Genomic DNA, 22,776 nt, shown 5'->3' with positions numbered 1-22,776 from the left:
CTGTTTTTAGCAACTCCTGTCCAGATATGGCAGCATCCTTGGACGTACTTGGCTTTTATATAGATAGTATGTATCCTATGCATCAGCAGTGAGATATCTACTGGAGCGGTAGAAGGATTCTACCATTTTTCCAGCGTCCTTGGCAACAGACCTGATGTATGTGTTCCATTTCAGATCAGGAGTAAAGGTCAGTCCCAGAAGCTTGTCAAAACATGGAGCCTCCCCAAGATGAGAGACATCCATTTCAATTGATGCCAGATGAGTATCAGAGCATTGATGTAAAGATAGAAGCTTGGTTTTAAATGCATTAGAAGTAACAAGCCACCTCTTCTTCCATTGGTCCACACGCTCAAGATCAGAGGAGAGAGAATCAGAGAGAACTTTGTCATTTACAGCCTTTGTTATGTTGCCATAGATGGTCATGTCAACGAATGATTTAAGTATGTGTTTTGTGAGATCATTGATGTAGATCAGGAAGAGAGTTGGGCCCAGGATGGACCCTTGAGGGACACCAGCATTAACACTGTTGGCTTCTGATTTCTGCCCATCAACCACTACTCTTATGAACCTATCAGAGAGAAATGATTTAATGATTGAGAAAACATTTCCAGTTATCCCGTAGCTGGAAATCTTGTGAAGTAGACCTTTATGCCATACCTTATCAAAGGCCTTTGATATGTCAAGAGCAGTTGCCCTAGAAAGGAAGCCTTTGTCGAGAGATACACTAATCCTATGAGATATAACCGTTAGTACATCTGCAGTAGATCTAGCAGAATGGAAACCATATTGCATGTCACTAAGAAGGTTATTTCTGCTGAGGTGGTTGACTACTTCTTTATTTAATATGGATTCCAGCAACTTATGACACACTTATTGATCTGTACTGAGAGGGAGATGACCTATCACCTGAATACAGGGCATACTGATGAGGTTTTCCAGGGTGTTGGGAAGCAATTCTCCTTAAGACAATGCTTAAACAGTTTTGTAAGTATGGGGGCAAGTTCTGGTTGAAGCTTTTTCAACAATATAATTGGAATGCCGTCAAGGCTAGTTGCTTTACTGGAATTAAGGTTCTTGATTAGCTTGGCGATATCACGCACAGATATTTATATGTTGCATAGTATGTTGTCTGTTATAGGAGGAATATATATTCTATTATAAATAGGAAAAGTTGATGGCCTTTGTCGCATAGGGTAGAATTAGCTGCAAAGTTCTTTGCAAATAGTTTTGCTTTGTCTGATGCTGACGAGATGACCTCAGGTCCATTGATGATGGTTGCTTGAAATTAAATATTTTGATTTTTGAATTTCACTTAAATAACTGCCAGTCTATTCAAAATTCAACGTTAAATATTATTTTCGCATATTATTTTATTGTAGAAAAGATTATCCTCTCCCACATATTTTTGTGTCCAAAATATGTATGCTAAGACATTAAATATTGTTAGTTAACTCACACCTACGTTCATCTGACGCAAATTTTGATTTCCCTCTAAAATATGGAAAAAAAAAAAAATCCCATGTCTCCATTTACTTGAATTTATATAAGAAAGTAATCTAAAAACTAAATTTTTTTTTTTTTGTAAATGTCATTATCGGAATACCTTGGCCAAATCATGGCTAAAAAAAATTGTCTGTGTCCATCAAACTTAAACACTGAATCGGAATTTGAAAACGAAATGAAACGAACTTTAATATTATTAGCAGAAAAGATGTATTTCCTCTTAGTAATTTATTCTTACTAAAATAAAATATTTCATTATCTTTCTTACTAAAATTTTTATTTCTTTTATTTTTTTCATGCGTACTTGCTAATTATGCTAGTTTTTCCATGCATTCCTATGTGGAGAGACAGTAGGACCAAACAAATTCGGTGAAATGTTATGTTCCATAGCTAGCGTTTATTTCTACATATAAATATTTCACATCAATTTAACTTTAATGTGTTGGGTTATTTTATTTACTGTTTTAGTGTTGTTCTTATTTTTATTTCATTTCAGTGAATTTGATTAAAGTATGCACGGGGAAAATAAAAGAATTAACAATTTTATTTCATTTTAATAAGAAAGATAACAAAATAGTAATTCGGTTTTACTAAAATAATAACAGGGGAATACATCTTTTCTAGTAATAAAAATAAATTTTGTTTCATTTCGTTTTCAAGTTCTGGTTCAGTGTTTAAGTTTGATGGGAGCGGATTATTTTTTAGTGGTGATTTGGCAATAGTGACATTTACCTTCTTTTTAAAGGATGTCTGCTTACATGTAATCGCCTAAAAAGTGAAATCTAGTTTTTATTTATGGGTAAACTACAACAGGTGTTAAAAATATCTCAAAAGGTACAGGCAATAATGGCGGAAAACAAGATGGGGGGGGCATTTTTTTGTAGGTTTTTGACGACTTTTTGATTGTATTTTTTATTTATTTATTTATTTATTTACATAGGCATCACCACATTATCAAGGCCAAGAGGCCACTCAAGGATAAGGGTTAAAGAGTGTACAGTAGAAATTGGACAATATAGTAATCATTAGTAATGAAAATTTGGTAAATTTGATAACTTAAATGGAACGGCTCATCAAGAACTTATTTACGTTAGACTTGAACACAACCATATTGTAGTCAGCCGGAAAGCAGGAAAACGGAAGACAATTCCACAGGCATGCAGTTCTAAGAAAGAAGCTTTGTTCATGGAATCTACGTTTAGGTTTAGGCACAGATAAAGAGTGAGGGGAATTATTGATAGTGTGTACAGCTAGACGAGTGTTTCTTGTGAAAGTTTGGTGAGGGGGAACATCTCTTCTGTGAGATAGAGGTTGCAAGGAAGAAAAAAGGACATCTTCTACGAGGCTACGAAGTCTATTTTGAACTCTATCAAGGCAGGACAAGTCCTTTCTAGCAGCTCCTGTCCAGATGTGGCAACAGTATTCCATCCTTGGACGTACCTGGCTCTTATATAGATAGAGAATAGCATCAGCAGTGAGATATCTACCGGATCGATAGAAAGATCCCAGCATTTTTCCAGCGGCCTTGGCAACAGATTTGATATACATGTTCCATTTAAGATCAGGAGTAATGGTCAAGCCCAGAAGCTTGTCAAAACTTGAGGCCTCCTGAAGACGAGAGCCATTCATTTCAATTGATGCCAGATGTGGATCAGAATGTTAATGATGTAAAGAGAGAAGCTTGGTTTTAGATGCATTAAAAGTAACCAGCCACTCCTTTCCCCATTGTACTACATGCTCAAGATCAGAGGAGAGAGAATTGGAGAGAACTTGGTCGTTTACTGTCTTAGATGTGCTACCATAAATGGTAGTGTCGTCAGCATAAATGTCTACAAATGATGTAAGGATGTGATTTGGAAGATCATTAATGTAGATCAGGAAAAGAGTTGGGCCCAGGATGGACCCCTGAGTGACACCGGCATTAATACTGTGAGCTTCTGATTTTTGCCCCTCAACTACTACTCTTATGAACCTATCAGAAAGAAATGATTTAATAATTGAGAAGACATTTCCAGCTATAATGTAGCTAGAGATCTTATGAAGTAAACCTTTATGCCATACCCTATCAAAGGCCTTAGATATGTCAAGAGCAATTGCCCTAGAAAGGTTGCCTCCGTCGAGAGATTTACTAATCCTATGAGATATAACTGTAAGCACATCTGCTGTAGATCTAGCAGAACGGAAACCATATTGAGTGTCACTAAAAAGGTTATTTGAAAGATTAAAGACTAAAGTTAATTTGAAAAAAACAAAAGAAAACAAAAGTTATGTTTTCATGGCAACATTCAGAAACTGACAAGTTCAGCTAAATTTTGAAGTTAAATAAATTCATTGTAAAAATTCCTTGAAAGATAAATATTAGTTTTCTGGGTCTATTTTGTTGGAATTTTTTTTTTTGTACCAATAATAGTGCATCCCCCCTGTTTACATTTATTATTTATATTCTGGTTCTTATATTTGATTTTTTCTATTTCGTATCTTTTATGAGTCTTAGTTTCGTATATTTTGGGTTTGTACGAAACTCCCTTTAATTTGAAGAAAAGGGAAATGCTAGCTCCTTGATGATGTCACGAGCCCAGCGCAAAATTTGCCCTCTTTTAAAATTCCAGCGACAAGGATATTGGACGTCGTTTCATTGCCCCGTGCTGAAAATGGGATTTTGACAAGCCTCCTTCAAAGAAGAAAACCCGGCAAGAATACCCTGGACACGCGACGAGGTGAGCTTCTCAAGACTATCTACGTGGCTATGGTCTGCACGTATTTGGAAGGAGTGTAATTTTTTAAAAAAGACCTTATTTTACGTGGCTACGGTCTGCACGTAATTGAAAGGAGTATAATGATTTAAAAGGACTTTAAATCGAGAAAAAAAAGAAAAAGGCGCATGCCTGAATGGCTTTCAATTTGTATGTTCCTAAAATGAGAGTGTGATTAGGGATTACTATTTTGAATTATAATATTGTGTTCGTTCATGGATACGACATCTTCATTATAAGAACCAGTGTTATTTTTTTCATTATGTTACCTTGGCGTTCTTTGAATTTAATGCAAAGGGAAAAATTTGCAACTAATTTTATTCTAAATAAAATCTCTTCTTCGTTTTGAAACAAGACCTTTATATTTTATTAATTTATTTTTATTTCGGACTATTAGTCTCATCTTTATTAGTTGTTGTTTCTTCATCTTTTATTGGTTTGTTTATTCACAACGTTTCAGCCAACTAATCCTCTGGCCTTCGTCAGGTGGTAACCGTGACGGATAGGAACTTCGAATCTCCTAACTGCATTCTCAGCCATCACTGCCATCCGTAGTTATTGTCGTCTCACCACATTTTGGCTAAGTAAACCTCTGGCACGCTTTGGGTGGGATTGAAACCGCTATCTTCAGACAATGTTCATCTGGAAGTGTAGAGATTCAACGTCTCTATCAACTGCGCCACGGGCCCCGAAGGGCGATCAAGGTTGGATTCTTTGAATTGATTAATATATATAATTAATTCTTTAAATTAATTAATATATATAATGCTCATCTCAAAAATGAATTCCAATTAAGGAATAATATATAAAAGACCTTTATATTTTATTCTTTACCCCCCCCCTTTTATTTCATGCTTTTATTTTTTTTCAGGCTAGTTATTTTCGCGTCAAATTTATCTGAAAGAGGATAAATTTCTGACATTTTCAAAGATAATTAATAAAGTTCTAAGAAAAAAAAATCATTTGTACGAAAAATAGCTTGATTAGCTCTCAAAAATGTTTGCAGTTTTTCATTTTGGGTTCATCATTCAAAGCAAAAAGTATGTCAATTTTTACGGAAAATTCTAAATGTGAAACTATTTTTGTTATAAAAAATGGCTGTCAATGAATTAAATTCTTTGAATAAAAAGATTAAAAAATTAAATTAAAGGATTAAGAAATTAAATTAAAGAATTAAAAAAATTTTTTAAGTAAATTACTATTTTATTTCAGAAGACCAATTAATTAATATGCGATTAAAGCAAACGAAATCTGTGAACATTTTTGTGTCTATCTAGTAAAGTGTAGTATCTGTTGTGATCTGATACTACACGTCACCTTTTCTGTCCTCGATAAGGAGAGGGGAAATCCTTCTAGACTGAGCCAATTTTTATTTTTGTTCCTATTCAGTGTTCTTTTTTGGGGAGTTGGATTCTCCCCACCGACCTTATGTCTTAACTCTGCTCTCGTGGGGAGGCAAGTAAATAAAAACATTTTATGTATATTTTTTTTAATTTCACGCAAATAATGGCATAATTTTCTGACATAAATTTTATTAAATAACTAAATCATTAGATTTAGTGCAAATAATTATGCTGGGAAATCGTGGGCATTCAGAGACCGCGCCCTATGACGTCATGAATGTCAACTGAGGAAAATGATTTATCGAATTTTCTAGATTTTAAATTAACGCAATAACTCAGTTTATACATATTGTGTTCAAAATGACGACTGTTCTATAACCTTTATATCGTATTTATTTCACTTTATTTTTGAAATCTGACAAATGTAGGTGTGGAATGTAGTGTAGGTGGATAAAATGCGGTCAAAAGAAAAGAACGCATTTTGAAAACTAAATTCGATAAATTTTTCTTTTAATTTTAAATATAACGAAAATCTATTTAAATTTTAAATTTATGTTCATGTATAAAATATTAATATGTTTGCAGGAAAAATATATTGTTTGGAAGAAAGGCTGGCCTCTGTATTTCTTCAACTGCTATGGGCAGATAACTTTGAATTCAGTCCTCACCTCCTCTTCCGCTTCTATTTTATTTTTATTTTTTAAGAAAGAAAACGAGAAATCCAAAGAACATTTTCTTCTTCAAGGGTGTATCAATCAGTGTCGAATACGTCCAAGTTTTTCATTAAATTGTTGTTTCCTGTGAAGACTTGTTTATTTTCTTTATTGGATTTTTCATCATACTATCATGGATAATGTAACAGAAGTAAGGATATATTTCTTTTCAAGTTTACACTTCTTCACATTTAATTTTCTTCATTTTAAACATTTCTTTTTTCTTTGTTTATTTATTTTATTTTTAAAAATGTATTTTCGGTAAAATTGTTGGTCTTTCTTTCAGTAAATATCACTCGACTTTCGCCTAAACTCCAATTTTGGCCAAACAGTTTAAAATTTTCAAAACTACTTTAAATATTGAACCTCCTACGTAAATCTCATTGTCAGACATTTATTTTTATTTTATTTTTTGTAAAAAAAAAAAAAAAAAAAAAAAAAGCGTCGCTGCGACGATTTGTTTGTGGGCGTGGCCAGTTCGAACTACAAAATAAAGTGTTGCCAATTTAGCGGTTTTTTCGCTAGATCTGGAGATTTCGTTTGCAATATAGCGGGTAAAATTTGGATCTCTCGGCTAGCGGCGTTTGCTAGAAAATCTAGAGATATTGAACACCCACATCCGAAATTTTAGATGAAAAAAATAAATAATAAATAAATAAAGCACTTGAAATAAACTCATTCAGGTAGGTAGAAAAGTAGTAGCCTTTAGTAACAATTATTTATTGACTATTTGTTTTTTGCACTATTTTTTTTTTTTCGATTAACCATTCTAGAAACTCACCACAAAATCAATTTTCCAAGTAAATTTTTTTTTGGGGGGGGGGCGTTCCAGCCTCTATCGTTTAAAACACTATCTCACACTCCCCTTAATTTTAAGGATTTATTCACTTAATGTAGAAACGTTAACGATCGAAAATTACAGGGGGAAAAATCAGCACCAGCGGAAAAGAAAAAACAAAAACAAAAAAACTGTACCAAACGCAGTAGAATTTAATTATTTACCGACCTGTATACTATTAACATGCTAAAACTAAGTTTTTTGTTGTTTTTTTTTTTTTTGTTCTAATTTCAAAATATGTTGTTCAAAGTAGTTTTTATTAGGTACGTGCAAAATGAATGCCGATGCTCAAAATGTATAATAGTTTTGACCCCTCCTTTTACTTAAAAATTCACCAAAAATCAGGAAATTAACCAATTTTAATGAAATTTTCAGTATTTATCAAATAATGATTACGCATTATTTTTTACTTTAAATCTTAGCGGAAATGCATTATTTTGTTAAAAAAAAATACCTTAACTAAAGTTATGATTTTAAGTATTAAAAAAAAAATGAATAACTTTATTTTTGCTTTTTTGATGAAAATAAAGCATCGTAAATTATAACAATTATAAAAAACAATTTTTTACAGGAACATTACGAAAAAAGTCCCTAAAGGCCATATTAATGAATTCGATATTAAAGAAAAAATAATTTCACAAACTACCGATATTATTGAATTAAGCCTTGTTTATTTAATACTTTCACACAAAAAAATTATAATTGCAAAAAATATTTCTACTTTTTTTTTAATTAGAGGTTTCGGATAATTTTTATAGGTAAGATTTTAATATTTTTCCTTGCTTGCATGAATGTGAAGCTTTCAGCAGAACATAATTTTTATATAATCTTGAACAATAATTTAAAAAAAATTTAATTTAAAAACAGGAAATAGGAAAATAATTAAATTAAAAAATGATACAAACGTTCAGGATAGGAATATATAGATGCACGTCTGGGGAAAAAAGAAAACTAGTACCTCCTCCTCCTTTTGAATTACATGACGTTATTATCAGAGAGCCTTTCGACTGGCTGAAATTTTGGGCTTCCATATATCCATGTTTACAAAACTCCCATTTGCTGCAATTTTGTGAAAGGCAGAATCCTTTGTTTTTTCTAGCCAATCAAGCTATTTTTTGTACAAACAAGTTTTTTTTATTTTATTTAATTCAATATCTGAGGACTTTGCTATACTATCTTTGAAATAGATCTAGAAAACATTTTTCATAATTTTTTTTTCACGTGCACAAATATTTCTTTTCCTTTTGGAAATTAACTTTGTATTTGAAAGATTAAAGACTAATCAAAAAGTATATTCATTTGTTTATTGGGGACTATTATCCTGATCTTTTTTAGTTGTTGTTTCATGAGGTTTTGGCCAAAAGATAAATTAATAAATAATACTCATCTCAATAATGAATTCCAATTAAAATAATATATAAATCAAAAAGTTGTCAGAAACCTCCAAAAAATTATGATAAATCGGTTTTTAAAACTAGGTCACCCTATTTTTATTCGTCCATTTTTGCCCGTATCTACCTTTTCTGACCATTTTTATTGCTTAACAGGTGAGGAGGCTTAATTCCTGAAAAGTTGTAAATAAATGACTTAGTCTACCACTAACCTTAAATCGAGTTGCATTCCTAAATTTAGAGTTCTTGGTAGTCATAGATTTGTCTCCAAGTGACAAGTTATTTGTTGTAAAGACAGTAAAAAGAAATGAAATAAAAAGAACGTAAATATAATTAAATTAAAAGATACTTAAATTTTACTGTGTTTGGTATAAAGCGTTGATTTTTGTTATTGTTTACAATTTCTATTAACTATTCTACACCTTAATGTGTTGTTTCTACTTACTTGTCTCTCCAAAGAGCCAATATTCATGCTTTTTAGCTATTTTTACTAATTTTTTCAACATTTATCATTACATTTAATAGTCAGCATGAACCACCTTTCTAAGATGCAGCAATGCAGCATTACCTCAGTGAAGTTTATTGTCTTTATTTTGTAGCAAACATAAAAATCAGAAAGTTTTCTACATCTGAAAAAAACATTTATTTGCCTTCTTATGATGGTAAAGTTAAACACAAGTTCGGTTTTAGTGAAAACCCTGCTACTCCCAAAAAGATGCAATCGGGATTGGGGCAACATTTGTTTTTTAAATCTCAATCTTAAAAGACTTTCTCCTTCATTGACCAAGGACAGAAAAGATAAAGTATAATATCAGAACTGATATTATACTTTAATGTTAATTTTATTTGGAAAAGTAAAAATATGATACAAATAAGCCAAAAATAAAGATATTGTAAAATTCACAAATATTTAAATTGTCACTTTTTTATTAAAATATTCAGAGCAAACAAAAATATACTTGATTGTGAATGGTGGTGGCCATGAGAAGTGCTGCCCAATTTAATGTAAAGAACTTTACTTCCAATGCTTTTTTACTGTTTAGAACACCAGACTGTTTAGCTTTTTTTTTCTATGAGAAATTCTGCATGTTTTACTGTTTAAGGTGATTTCGTGATGCTTTACAACATAGCAAACCAGACTTAGACAGATATTAAAGATTATTTACCTGTCCCCAAAACTTAAAATATCCCAGAAATGAGGGATCATTTTAATAAAAAATTATATGAAAAGTGATTCCCCACTTTAAATTCTAAAATATTTTTTCGGAATATTCACACGCAATCACTTAAGCAGAATCTTATTTTTTGGAGAGGGATAGCTAAGGGCCCTTATCTGCTTTTAAATCTAGATATAATTTATTTTTTAAATTGACAAATTTCTAATGTTTTCCCCTTTATATATATTTTCAAAGATTTTTATTCTTCTGCTATTTTTCCCCATTGTGCTACCGTCCCCAATCTTCTCTTTAGAATGGTTCTAAAATCTATCAATTAATTCACGTATAAATTTGGTGTCTGTGTTTTACGGATTTCTTTAATTTTTATTTTGCAAATGCCATTTTTTTTTTTTTTTTTTTTTTTTTCCAGAGAATTTATTCAGTAATATTTATTATTTAGGTATGCATTTGTAATATATTTCAATTTAACTTTTATTATAAACACTGTTTGATTTTATGATGTTAGAGGATTATTGTGTAATTCTGTTTTGTCATTATCTCTTTTAGGTCTTGTTCATTTTCAGTAGAGAATAAACAACTGCTGGACAAATAGAGTACAGTAGTACACTCTTGTCTAGATGTTTCTTGCAGAACAAAATATGCCCTCTCCAAAAAAAAAAAAACAGATGGAAGCCTTCTGGAGAGCTAACTGCTTTACTATAATTCCCAAATATATAGTGAAAAAATAAAACACAGAATATTTTGTATATTTATAATATTTTTATGTGGGGTACCCTACATAAAAATATATAGTTTTTTCTTTTTGGATTTTTTTTTTTTTGTTTTGAATTAGCGGTTTAAAAATTTTCAGATGGAAAAAGTTCAAAATCTAGCGATTTTCTGGTGATATTTTCCTGATCTGGCGGGTTTTAAAAATCTCAGTTAGCAACGCTGGAAGTAAAGTTTCTCGCAAAGAAAGTTTATTGTTATGTGAGATGAACAGTATTTATCGATTATGTCTATAAAAGAACCGATTTTCTCTATTGATATTATAACAATCTATTTTGTAATTTTTATTATTTGTGTGAACACATTTTAGTTACAAGAAAGTTACTGACATGACAACAATATTTTCTTTTCTTAACGTCATCGCACGCACAACCGGTTTTCTAGTTTTTTTTTTGTTTTTTAGGATGAAACTAAACGTCGACTTAAAAATATTTCCGTGAAATTTTTTATTGATCAATTAATGCAACTATTTAGGAATAGTTAATTGCTAATTAAAGTTAATTGCTGTTTCAAGATAAGAGGAAACAATTATGGTTAAAATAAAAATATTTTATGGGAATTTCATAATTCTAAAGAAACCGTAAAATTTATGGAAAAAAATAAAAACAATTATTAACAGCGATAATTATTTATTTTTAAGTTATCTCAATTTTATTCGAGAAGTGGATGTTTATTCTGTTTATTTGGTACTTAGGCACTTATGTTACCGCGCTGAAATAATATTTAGAAAGCCATTCTTAACATGGGGGAGGGGGTGTTTTGTAATTATGTACGTTCATCTAACAATTTAATAATAAAAAAGGGTACTTGTACAGTTTAATCAAGACATTAAAAAAAAGTGAAAATATCGAAAAAAGGTTATCTTGTACGTTTCCCTGATGGAACAAGTAGTTTTTTTGTTTTTTTCCAGCGAAAAAACAATTTATGATACCGAGCAAAAGGTTCGATGTTTAGGAAGAAAAGCTAGTAATATAAGATGGGGTGTGTTTATTTGCTTCCCCACTGAGCAAATTTTTTGTATTTTTTTATTTATTTTTTTTACATAGGCATCACTGGCATCACCACTTATCAAGGCCAAGAGGCCACTCAAGGATAAGGGTTAAAGAGTGTACAGTAGAAATTGGACAATATAGTAATCATTAGTAATGAAAATTTGGTAAATTTGATTACTTATATAGAACGGCTCATCAAGAACTTATTTACGTTAGACTTGAACACAACCATATTGTAGTCAGCCGGAAAGCAGGAAAACGGAAGACAATTCCACAGGCATGCAGTTCTAAGAAAGAAGCTTTGTTCATGGAATCTATGTTTAGGTTTAGGCACAGATAAAGAGTGAGGGGAATTATTGATAGTGTGTACAGCTAGACGAGTGTTTCTTGTGAAAGTTTGGCAAGGGGGGACCATAGATTGAAGCTCAGTTGAACACCTTCCATGAAAATAATGATACATCAAAGACAAACTCGCAACATCTCTTCTGTGAGATAGAGGTTGCAAGGAAGAGAAAAGGACATCTCCTACGGGGCTACGAAGTCTATTTTGAACTCTATCAAGGCAGGACAAGTCCTTTCTAGCAGCTCCTGCCCAGATGTGGCAACAGTATTCCATCCTTGGACGTACCTGGCTAGATAGAGAATAGCATCAGCAGTGAGATATTTACCGGATCGATAGAAAGATCCCACCATTTTTCCAGCGGCCTTGGCAACGGATTTGATGTACGTGTTCCATTTAAGATCAGGAGTAAAGGTCAAGCCCAGAAGCTTGTCAAAACTTGAGGCCTCCTGAAGACGAGAGCCATTCATTTCAATTGATGCCAGATGTAGATCAGAATGTTGATGATGTAAAGATAGAAGCTTGGTTTTAGATGCATTAAAATTAACCAGTCACTCCTTACCCCATTGTACTACGTGCTCAAGATTAGAGGAGAGAGAATTGGAGAGAACTTGGTCGTTTACTGTCTTAGATGTGCTACCATAAATGGTAGTGTCGTCAGCATAAATGTCTACAAATGATGTAAGGATGTGATTTGGAAGATCATTAATGTAGATCAGGAAAAGAGTTGGGCCCAGGATGGACCCCTGAGGGACACCGGCATTAATACTGTGAGCTTCTGATTTTTGCCCCAACTACTACTCTTATGAACCTATCAGAAAGAAATGATTTAATAATTGAGAAGACATTTCCAGCTATACCATAGCTAGAGATCTTATGAAGTAAACCTTTATGCCATACCCTATCAAAGGCCTTAGATATGTCAAGAGCAATTGCCCTAGAAAGGTTGCCTCCGTCGAGAGATTTACTAATCCTATGAGATATAACTGTAAGCACATCTGCTGTAGATCTAGCAGAACGGAAACCATATTGAGTGTCACTAAGAAGGTTATTTTTGTTGAGATGGTTGATTACTTCTGTATTTAACACAGATTCCAACAACTTACTCATGACGCACAGGAGACTTATTGGCCTGTACTGAGAGGGGGATGAGCGATCACCTGAATTCTTAAATACAGGGCATATTGATGAAATTTTCCAGGGAGATGGGAAACTATTCTCCTTAAGACAACGTTTAAACAGTTTTGTAAGTATGGGCGCTAGTTCAGGTTGAAGTTTTTTGAGTACTTGTATAATTGGAATACCGTCAGGGCCAGTTGCTTTACTGGAATCAAGGTTTTTGATTAGCTTGGCAACATCACGTACAAATATATGTATATCACATAGCGTGTTTTCTGATACAGGAGGAAATATTGGGGGTTGGCAGCCTTGGTCGCAAAGGGTAGAATTAGCTGCAGAGTTCTTGACAAAGAGTTTGGCTTTGTCTGATGCTGACGAGATTACCTCAGGTCCATTGATAATAGTTGGGATGGAGCACACGCTTCTGTTCAGGATTCTGTTTGCTATTTGCCAAAACTGGTGGGAACCAAGCCGCTGCTCAGCTACTTTGGACTTAACAGATTGAGCATACAACTCTCTTGCGTTCTTTATTACTTTCTTACAATGGTTGCTGGCAGTCCTGAAAGCGGCTTTAGTTTCCATACATCTATTACGTTGGAAGCAGTGGAAAAAGTGATTTCTGTGCGCAATGGCAGCAGCACATTCTGGAGAGAACCATGGCTGGCTGTTAGGTTTTTGCTGAAACTTTTTTGAGGGTATGAAACGGTCAATACCTACAATTAACCATTCCGTCAGGTCTAATACTATAGAGGACACATCCCATGGAATGCAGAGGTAGATCAGATATAAATGTACGGAAGCTATCGCAGTCAGCCTTAGTGTATCGATATACTGTACGATGGAGAGGTACATCTGGGGACATATTACATTTCATTTTTATCTTAATTGATACAACAGAGTGGTCGGAAGATCCAAGAGGCGACAGAACAGAAACTGAACATAGTTCAGGGCAAGTTGTGAGAAAAAAGTCTAGTAGGCTCGTATACTGGCCGTCATTGTCGGGCACACGGGTGGGTTCCTGAACAATCTGAGTGAGGTCATAGTCAATGGAGAAATCATGACAGAACCTCCCCTCATCATCGGTCTTGTTTGAGTGGGTCAACCATTCGATGTTGTGAACATTGAAGTCTCCACATACGTGAATGTTAGCTGAAGGATAAGCAGATAGGACTTGGTCAATTTTCTCAGATATGCTTTGAAAGATAGTAACTCCGCTGTTGTCAGCCTCTGGAAGGTTAGAATGTAGACCCCTGATGTTGAAGAAGGAGACATGGTAGTAGGGGTCTACGTTGGAAGTTGGAGAACCGGGTTTAATCGTGTATTTTTTCTTGAAACTTGTCATGATGAAATTTTGGAATTTGTGGACTAGGTCGTCAGATTTACTTAGAGCAGGACAGAGAGGGGAAACTAAGAGAGAAAAAGAAATGAAGAATTTAAAAATTTTTTTTTTATTTGTAGCTAATGATAAGGTAAAGCCGTAACAATTACCCACTAGTATGGCATCGAGAGGCCCCACCAGAAGCTACTGCATGGTCCAGAATCCATTCACCAAATGGCAATACAGCAGCCCCAGTACTTTGCACCTGCTGATAGGACAGCCTCCTTAGTGGTTAATCCAAGGTTCGGGTCCCTGACTATCAGGCGGATAACGTCAGTCCAGACAAAACGTTTACCTCCAGCACCCTTACTAGTGACATGGCTACAAGGATAGACATAGAAACAGAAAATTTCCGCCATCTCTGCCAACTGTTCACGCAAAATACTACCAACCTAGAAAACAGCTATTTCTTCTCCCTTTGTCAGAAAAATCACTCATTAAAAAATGAGGACTGAGGGACAAATAAGAAGAAGCGAGAGTAACAGGAGCTGCCGATAACGCATCCACAATGCGTTTTCTACTCTCCATTAAAAAAAAAAAAAAAAAAAATTATTAAGTATTGTACTTAATAAAAGTCCAACAGACGTGTTTAAGGGAAAGTATGGTGATAGATTCCCCTCTCACGAACTAAAAATGAGTACAATTTCGTAATCTATTTTTGCAATCAACTAGGTAGATAAATAAACATTTATGGACGAGAAAAAAAGCTAGCATTTAATAAAACAGAAATACATAAATTAAATACTGAAATAAAATGTAGTTATTAATATTTGAATCTAAAAATAAAAAGTACGAATTAATATTGAAATCACTTATCTCAACAAAAACACTTCCGTCTCCAAAATTAGGCATGAGGCTGTTTTTTAATGTGAAGAGGGGGGGGGCAGCTCCCGAGAGGTGGTAAATGGGAGCTGGATAGTGAGAGCCTCTTGGTATATAGGGTTGTCCCTACATGGACCAGAAACTCATTGCAATGGTCTTTGATTGCAACATCTGCAGGAAGGCCATAAAGGTCCCTCCTCTCCCCGTGGCGTATTAAAAATTTCCACAATGGCTGACTTCAACGCACTCTAATAAAAACGTGTTTTTCTGCTGTAAAAAAAAATATATATATACTCGATCAAATTAAATGAATTTTTTTTCAGAGATCTTCAGTCCAAAGCGAATATGTTTTTCGATATTTTCATTTGTTTAATGTCTTGATTAAACTGTACAAGTACCAAAAAAAGATATTATAAAACTTGGATTTAACTTGAAAATACTATTTAAAAAAATAGCACGGTAACAAAAGTGCATAAGTACCGTTATCTTAACAATATTTTAATAACGACCATATATTAAAAAAATATATTTTGCGGACCTGAATAAGCTTTTCCCCTGGCTGTAAAATGAATTCTTTTCACGTTTTCTTTTTTTTTTTTTTTTTTTTTTTTTTTTTTTTTTTTTCTGCGGATTCTTTGGGCCAATTCAATTTCCTTTTCTCTCTCTCAGTGGAGAAATCCTTCACGACTGAGACAATTTCTATGGTATTTTTTTAGTTTATCGACCCCTCGGCATTCAACTTTAATTTTCGACTTATTAGGTTTTCGGGTACGTTGAGAACGAATATCGCATTGATTTTTTGCGTAAACAAGTAGTTATCCATATTTGAAGACATTCAGTATCCAACGTAATCACTATTGTTTTTTTTTTTTGCTGGCGGCCATCCATCTTGTTTCCCCCATTTAGGAAAAAACGCCAAAAAGAGCCAAAAGGGCCAAAACATGACCCAAAAAACACTTTTCGGCTTCAAGGCCGAAATGAACCCCATCCCCCACCCTACCCCACCCTTCCGGATATTTTTCCGCTTCCCGATATCGAAACGGACAATATTGTTTTTTTACTTTCTTAATTATATTCATTTTTTTCACTTACTAAACTGCACGCAAGCGCGTAGTCACTTGACGTTTCACAAGGTGCATTGTGGATATTTTAAGTAACGTTTAACCCCTACTACCAGGTCTCCTTCTCCAACATCAGGGGTCTACGTTCCAACCTTCCAGAGGTTGAAACCCAATTACAGGAGACGAAACCGAACCTATTCTTTCTAAGCGAAACTGGAATAGGGCCGACCACTTCCCTAGATGAGTTCATAATTAACGGATACTCTAACTTAACAGCTAAATCTGACCCCCAAGATCGCTATGGGCATGGAATATGTGCCTACATTAAAGATGGCTTCCCGTGTGGCAGGGATATCTCTAGAGAAGATCCTAATTTACCCCCTATGTGCTTCCGGGTTGCACTTTCTTACACCACTGCATTTATATTTGCCCTCTATCGGCCCCATAACAGCGGAGTTACTATCTTTAAGAGTATATCTGAGAAAATAGACCAGATCCTGTCTGCACATCCCTCGGCTAACATCCACATCTGTGGTGACTTCAACGTCCATAACGTGGAATGGCTGACCCATTCAAATAAGACAGACGATGAGGGGAGGTTTTGTCATGATTTTGCCATTGCTTATGACCTCACTCAGACTGTTTGCAAACCCACCCGTGTGCCCGATACTACTGGTCAATATGCAAGCCTCTTAGACCTTTTTCTCTCAACTTCCCCTGAGCTATGTTCATGTTCTGTTCATTCTCCTCTAGGATCCTCCGACCACTCTGTCGTATCAGTTAAGATAAAAATGAAATATAATAAGTTCCCAGACGTACCCCTCCACCGTCCTGTATACCGATACTCTATGGCTGACTGGGATAGCTTCCGCACATTCATATCTGATCTACCTCTGCATTCCATGTTTAAAAAGGATGTGTCCTCTATAATATCAGATCTGACCGAATGGTTAATTGTAGGCATAGACCAATTCATACCATCTAAAACATTCCAACAAAAACCTAACAGCCAGCCATGGTTCTCCCCAGAATGTGCTGCTGCTATCGCGCACAGAAATCACTTTTTCCATAACTACCAACGCAATAGATGCACTGAGACTAAAGCTGCTTTCAGGAACGCCAGCAACCACTGTAAAAGAGTAATAAAAAATGCAAGAGAGCTATATGCCCAGTCTGTTAAATCCAAAGTAGTTGATCAGCGACTTGGTCCCCACACGTTTTGGCAAATAACAAATAGGATCCTGAACAGAAGTGTGCATTCTATCCCAACCATTATCAATGGACCAGAGGTCATCTCGTCAGCATCAGATAAGGCCAAACTATTTGCAAAGAACTTTGCAGCTAATTCTACCCTATGCGACGAAGGCCATCAACTCCCCATATTTCCTCCTATGACACAGAACACGCTAGGTAACATACAAATATCTGTGCATGAGGTCGCCAAGCTAATCAAGAACCAGTAAAGCAACTAGCCCTGACGGCATCCCAATTATAGTGTTAAAAAAGCTTCAACCAGAACTTGCTCCCATACTTACGAAACTGTTTAAGCGTTGCCTTAAGGAGAAGTGCTTTCTGACTCCCTGGAAAACCTCATCAGTATGCCCTGTATTTAAGAATTCAGGTGATAAGTCATCTCCCTCTCAGTACAGACCAATAAGTCTCCTGTGTGTTATTAGTAAGTTGCTGGAATCCATATTAAATAGAGAAATAGTAAACCACCTCAGCAGAAACAATCTTCTTAGTGACACACAATATGGTTTCCGTTCTGCAAGATCTACCGCAGATGTGCTAACGGTTATATCTCACAGGATTAGTGAATCTCTTGACAAAGGCTTCCTTTCTAGGGCAATTGCTCGACATATCAAAGGCCTTCGACAAGTATGGCATAAGGGCCTACTTCACAAGATTTCCAGCTACGGTATAACTAGAAATGTTTTCTCAATCATTAAATCATTTCTCCCCGATAGGCTCATAAGAGTAGTGGTCGATGGACAAAAACAGAGGCTTGCAGTGTTAATGCTGGAGTCCCTCAAGGGTCAATCCAACTCTCTTCCTGATCTACATCAATGACCTCCCTAAACACATACTTAAATCATTCGTTGACATCTATGCTGATGACACGACCATCTACGGCAACACATCAAAGGTTGTAAATGACAAAGTTCTCTTTGATTCTCTCTCCTCTGATCTCGAGCACGTGGTTCAGTGAGGGAAGACGTGGCTGGTTACCTTTAATGCATCTAAAACCAAACTCCTATCATTACATCATAAACGCTCTGATCCCCATCTGGCATCAATTGAAATGGATGGCTCTTGTCTAGGAGAAGCCCCATGTTTTGACAAGCTTCTGGGTTTGTCCTTTACTCCTGATCTGAAATGAAACACGTACATCAAGTCCGTTGCCAAGGTCGCTGGAAAGATGGTGGGATCCTTCTACCGCTCCAGAAGATATCTCACTACTGATGCAATTCTCTATCTATATAAAAGCCAAGTACGTATAAGGATGGAATACTGCTGCCATATCTGGGCAGGAGCTGCTAAAAGCAGCCTATCCTGCCTTGAAAGAGTACAAAATAGGCTTCGTGGCTTAGTGGGGCATGCCCTTTTCTCTACCCTGCAACCTCTCTCCCACAGAAGAGACGTTGCGAGCCTATTCTTATTTTATCGTTATTTCCATGGCAGGTGCTCGTCTGAACTCCAATCTCTGGTTCCCCCCCCCTCGCCAATCTTTCACGAAAAACACCCGTCTAGCTGAATCCACTGTGAAAAATTTCCCCCACTCTTTATCTGTGCCTAAATCAAAACGTAGATTCCATGAACAAAGCTTCTTTCTTAGAACTGCACGCCTGTGGAACTCTGTTCCATCTGCCTGCTTCCCACCTGACTACAACTTGGATGTCTTCAAGTCCAACGTTAACAAATTCCTAATGAACCGCCCTCTTAAGTAAACACTTCATTAAATCTCCACACTAACTGTACTTGCAATAACCCTTATCCCTGAGTGGCTTCCGGGCCTTGATAAGTGGTGACCACCGTGTAAAAAAAAAAAAAAAATAAATAAAATTAAAAAAGTTTCCACGAGCGGTTTACAAAAGCATATTTTATGTTTTTCATTCTTTTTTTTGGGGGGGGGGTAATCAATTATAGAACTTGTGTAGTTCAATTAACCGTTTTTTCCATAAGTAACACGGCAACATTTACTGAGTAGAATACTGTTTAACATTTCGCAGAAATTCCATGTTTTTCGGTGACTTATAAAAGTCGACAGTGAATGCCGAGGGGTCAGCAAACTAAAAATTTACCATTTCTATTTTTGTTCCTTTTCTCCACGTTAAAAAATGGACTGGCGTCTAACTTGATCCTGTGAGGAGGCATTGTAAATAGGAACAGACTTAACTTCCATATTAGCAGGAAAATCTTTTGGTAAATTAGGATGTGACCCAGCATCGTTTAACCCCTAAAAAAAAAAAAAAATCTTTTTTTTGCCTTATTAGACCTTTAAAAATATGAAAGAAGAAATTTTGAAAAAAATAAATAAATAAAAAAATAACATTTTAGACCGTGGGATCATTTTTCTATATAAGTTGAACGTAAAATGAGCACTCACTTCTTGGCCATCTGCGTTTAACAAGACATGTCACCTAGCATTTTTTCAAGTTTGGTGAATGAGGGGGTGGGGAGCAAAACATGACAAATTCATTTTTTTGTGGCAGGGAATTACATTTGAAACACACAATACGGATAAATTTAATGAAATTTTATGCAACGGGGGGGGGGGGAGTATGAGACCATTAGGCACCGTGTAGAACGTCATCATTTCATGTGCTTACTATAGTCTGGGTCAATTTCTATGGAAGATCATTTATGCAAAAATTTATGAATAAATGTACAATAAAAAAGCACTTTGTAAAACAAATAGATTTTTAATAACAAACTACACAGACGATAAAATTAATTTTAATCTGTTCTGTTGATATATGTATTTAAAGATGCTACTGCTTACAGATCTCTATGCTTTTCAGCTTTAAAAAATGTTGAAATTTTTATCGACCTATATTTATTTGGTTTAATTTTCGTAACATGAAATGGGCGGGGGGTAGAACCCTAAAAAAAAAATATTTCCTCTAATATATTTAACGAAGCCTACTTTTATTATGTAAGTTTATTCAATAATAAATATCGAAGATTTCAGGAAAATATGACAATTGATTTTTGCTAGATTTTTAAAACATGGGTGAAAACGTCACTACATAGAAACGTTGTTTTAAAGCGTCTATAATGTAAACATGATTTTTGTCTCGCATTTTCATTATTTTTGTATGCTGTAAAAAATTAAAAAGAACATATTAGCAGTTTATTTGAAGCTTCTTCTTTTAAATGGTAAAAAAGTTAGGATGATAATATTAAATTACAGTTACATCATGTTACATACAGTGGGTGGGTTAAAACTGTGGCGTGCGTTGGCGGTACCTGGAGATCATTCTATACTTTCACATAACAATTTCATAAACAAAACGAACCTCAAAATATGACAAATTCAATTGTGGGGGGGAGGGGTACATTAGAAACATTTAAAAAAAAAAATTTCATTAAAATATTTTTTTAATTAATTTTTGGTAAATGTGGCGTGGTAGACCAACACACAACCTACCTTTTTAAAAAAGTAAATACTTTAATTAAACAAATACTTCCTTTTTATTATAACAAATAAAATTAATGAATATTTTTATGATCTTCCAAAATACAGAAATTATAAGGTTTCAATTCCATCCATAAATTTAAAAATAAAATTAACTTTTTGACATTTTCGGCTACTTGTGTATTGTTTTGATTGTGTGAAGCTAGATCTGTTACTGAACCCTTTTGGGTGCTAATTAAACTATTTTTTGTAAAAACAAGGTGTTTTAGCCCCAGAAAAATAATAATTATCTTTTAAGGGATTTTTACAATTAATTTATTTAACTTCCAAATTTAGCTGTGAAAACATTTTTCATTATAACTTTTTTTCACATGTAAAAATCTTTGTTTCCTTTTAGAGGTTTAGTTTAGACTTTAATCTTTTAAACACAATCAAAGAGTAATCGGAAACCTACAAAAAAAATTATAAGCTGACTTTCAAAACCATGTCCCCCTATCAGTTTCCACCATTAAATTGCACGTACCTATTGTCCTACTCCCACATTCTAATTAATAATAAAACAACTGTGATAAAAATCAATGAATTCAAACATGTATCAATAATTGGCCTTGTACGAAGCAGGTTTTTATGCATAACTTAATCATTCCATTATGGTTATTTTTCATTTATCACAAGATGACATGATACATTTGTAAGATATACACTGAAAATTCGTTTCTGAACTTCGTTTCTGAATGGCAAATTTTCTAATTCACAAACTTTTAAGTCATAATTTGGTGGTTAATCGGGCTACCAAAATAAATTTTGTACCATCGTTAATATCTATGCAAAACAAATCTTTTTTTAGATATAATAAAAATGAAACTTTGGCACATTTACTAAGTACATACCGTTAAGATATTATCTTGAATCCGTAGAAAATGACTTGATACTTCATTGTTATATTTATATCGCTAGTCTTGATAAATGTTCTTGTTTTTAGGAAATCATTTTTTGTTTCTTTCCCAACCAGGTGATCCCGGTTGTCATTGGTGCTGGAGTTGTAACTGTAACTGCAGTTTTAGCCAAATTGTTTCTTTTCAAAGGAAGCAAGAAAAAGGCAATTACTTTGGAAGAACCCAATGTTAAATATCCTTTGAAATTGATTGATAAAGAGGTAATGTTTTTTCTTATTTTTCACGCACCTAATAAATTATTTTGCATAATGAAATTAAGTTTTAAAAGAAAATAAATCTTAATATTGTAACTTTTAACACCAATTAATATATATATAAATATTCGTTTTTTCATAAAAATAAAATGCATAATGACATTTGTCTATACACTATCAATACTACCGCCACTCATAAGATGAAGCCAAATTTTGGGTCTTTACTTTTGACTGGTATGTCAGTGTTGAAGTTAATGAATAACATGTTTTTGTCCTCATTATCGTTAAATAAATTCCAATTATTACTAATTCCAATAATTTTTATAATTTGTCATCACTCGAAATTGATTTATGCAATTCACAGAATTATCTAATTTTTTTTTTTAATTGTACAACCTTTTAGATGTGACAGTGCTCAGATAATGTTTCTCTCTGTTCTAATACATCTCTCCACCGAACTGCTTCTCTCTAATTCATGTGCAGGAATCCAAAATGCTAATAGAATAATTGTTTACCATAAAGTTGACTCTTTTTTTCTATGTTAACCAGTATCTCTGCTGCCTATATTCATAAACTATTTTACATAAACACATCCATAAGAGGGAGAATTGAAAAAATATTTAAAATATTTGCATAGTCTTTAATTCATTTTATTTATGCCTTTTGTTTCAGCGGTAACGATGTTATTAATACTGGATTATGGACTGCCTATGCCCCTTGGCAATTGCTTTCTTATCAGCTTTTCACTTTCAAGTTCCCTTAATAATTCTTGCAATCTACTGTTTTGT

At 34.2% G+C, this 22,776-nt stretch overlaps 1 protein-coding gene across 2 annotated transcripts in view; it reads left to right on the top strand.

Annotated features, from left to right (window-relative positions):
* LOC145293145 (NADH-cytochrome b5 reductase 3-like) overlaps positions 1 to 22,776 on the top strand; it is a 128,558-nt gene that overhangs the window by 77,911 nt on the left and 27,871 nt on the right. Inside the window, exons 1-2 of one of the 2 annotated variants that reach the window (XM_080139568.1) lie at positions 5,937 to 6,463; positions 21,851 to 21,994. In XM_080139568.1, coding sequence (XP_079995694.1) covers positions 6,446 to 6,463; positions 21,851 to 21,994 — 162 coding nt within the window. In that variant the 5' untranslated portion in view covers positions 5,937 to 6,445. Of the gene's footprint in view, positions 1 to 5,936; positions 6,464 to 21,850; positions 21,995 to 22,776 lie in introns of those variants that run through there. The other variant, XM_080139567.1, reaches the window with a different exon arrangement.

Source organism: Euprymna scolopes, chromosome 14 (genome assembly GCF_053919585.1).
Source record: "Euprymna scolopes isolate OS-2025 chromosome 14, ASM5391958v1, whole genome shotgun sequence".
NCBI classification, from domain to species: domain Eukaryota; kingdom Metazoa; phylum Mollusca; class Cephalopoda; order Sepiida; family Sepiolidae; genus Euprymna; species Euprymna scolopes.
Note: the sequence above shows the minus strand (reverse complement) of the source record. Positions and strands in the feature narration are given on the sequence as shown.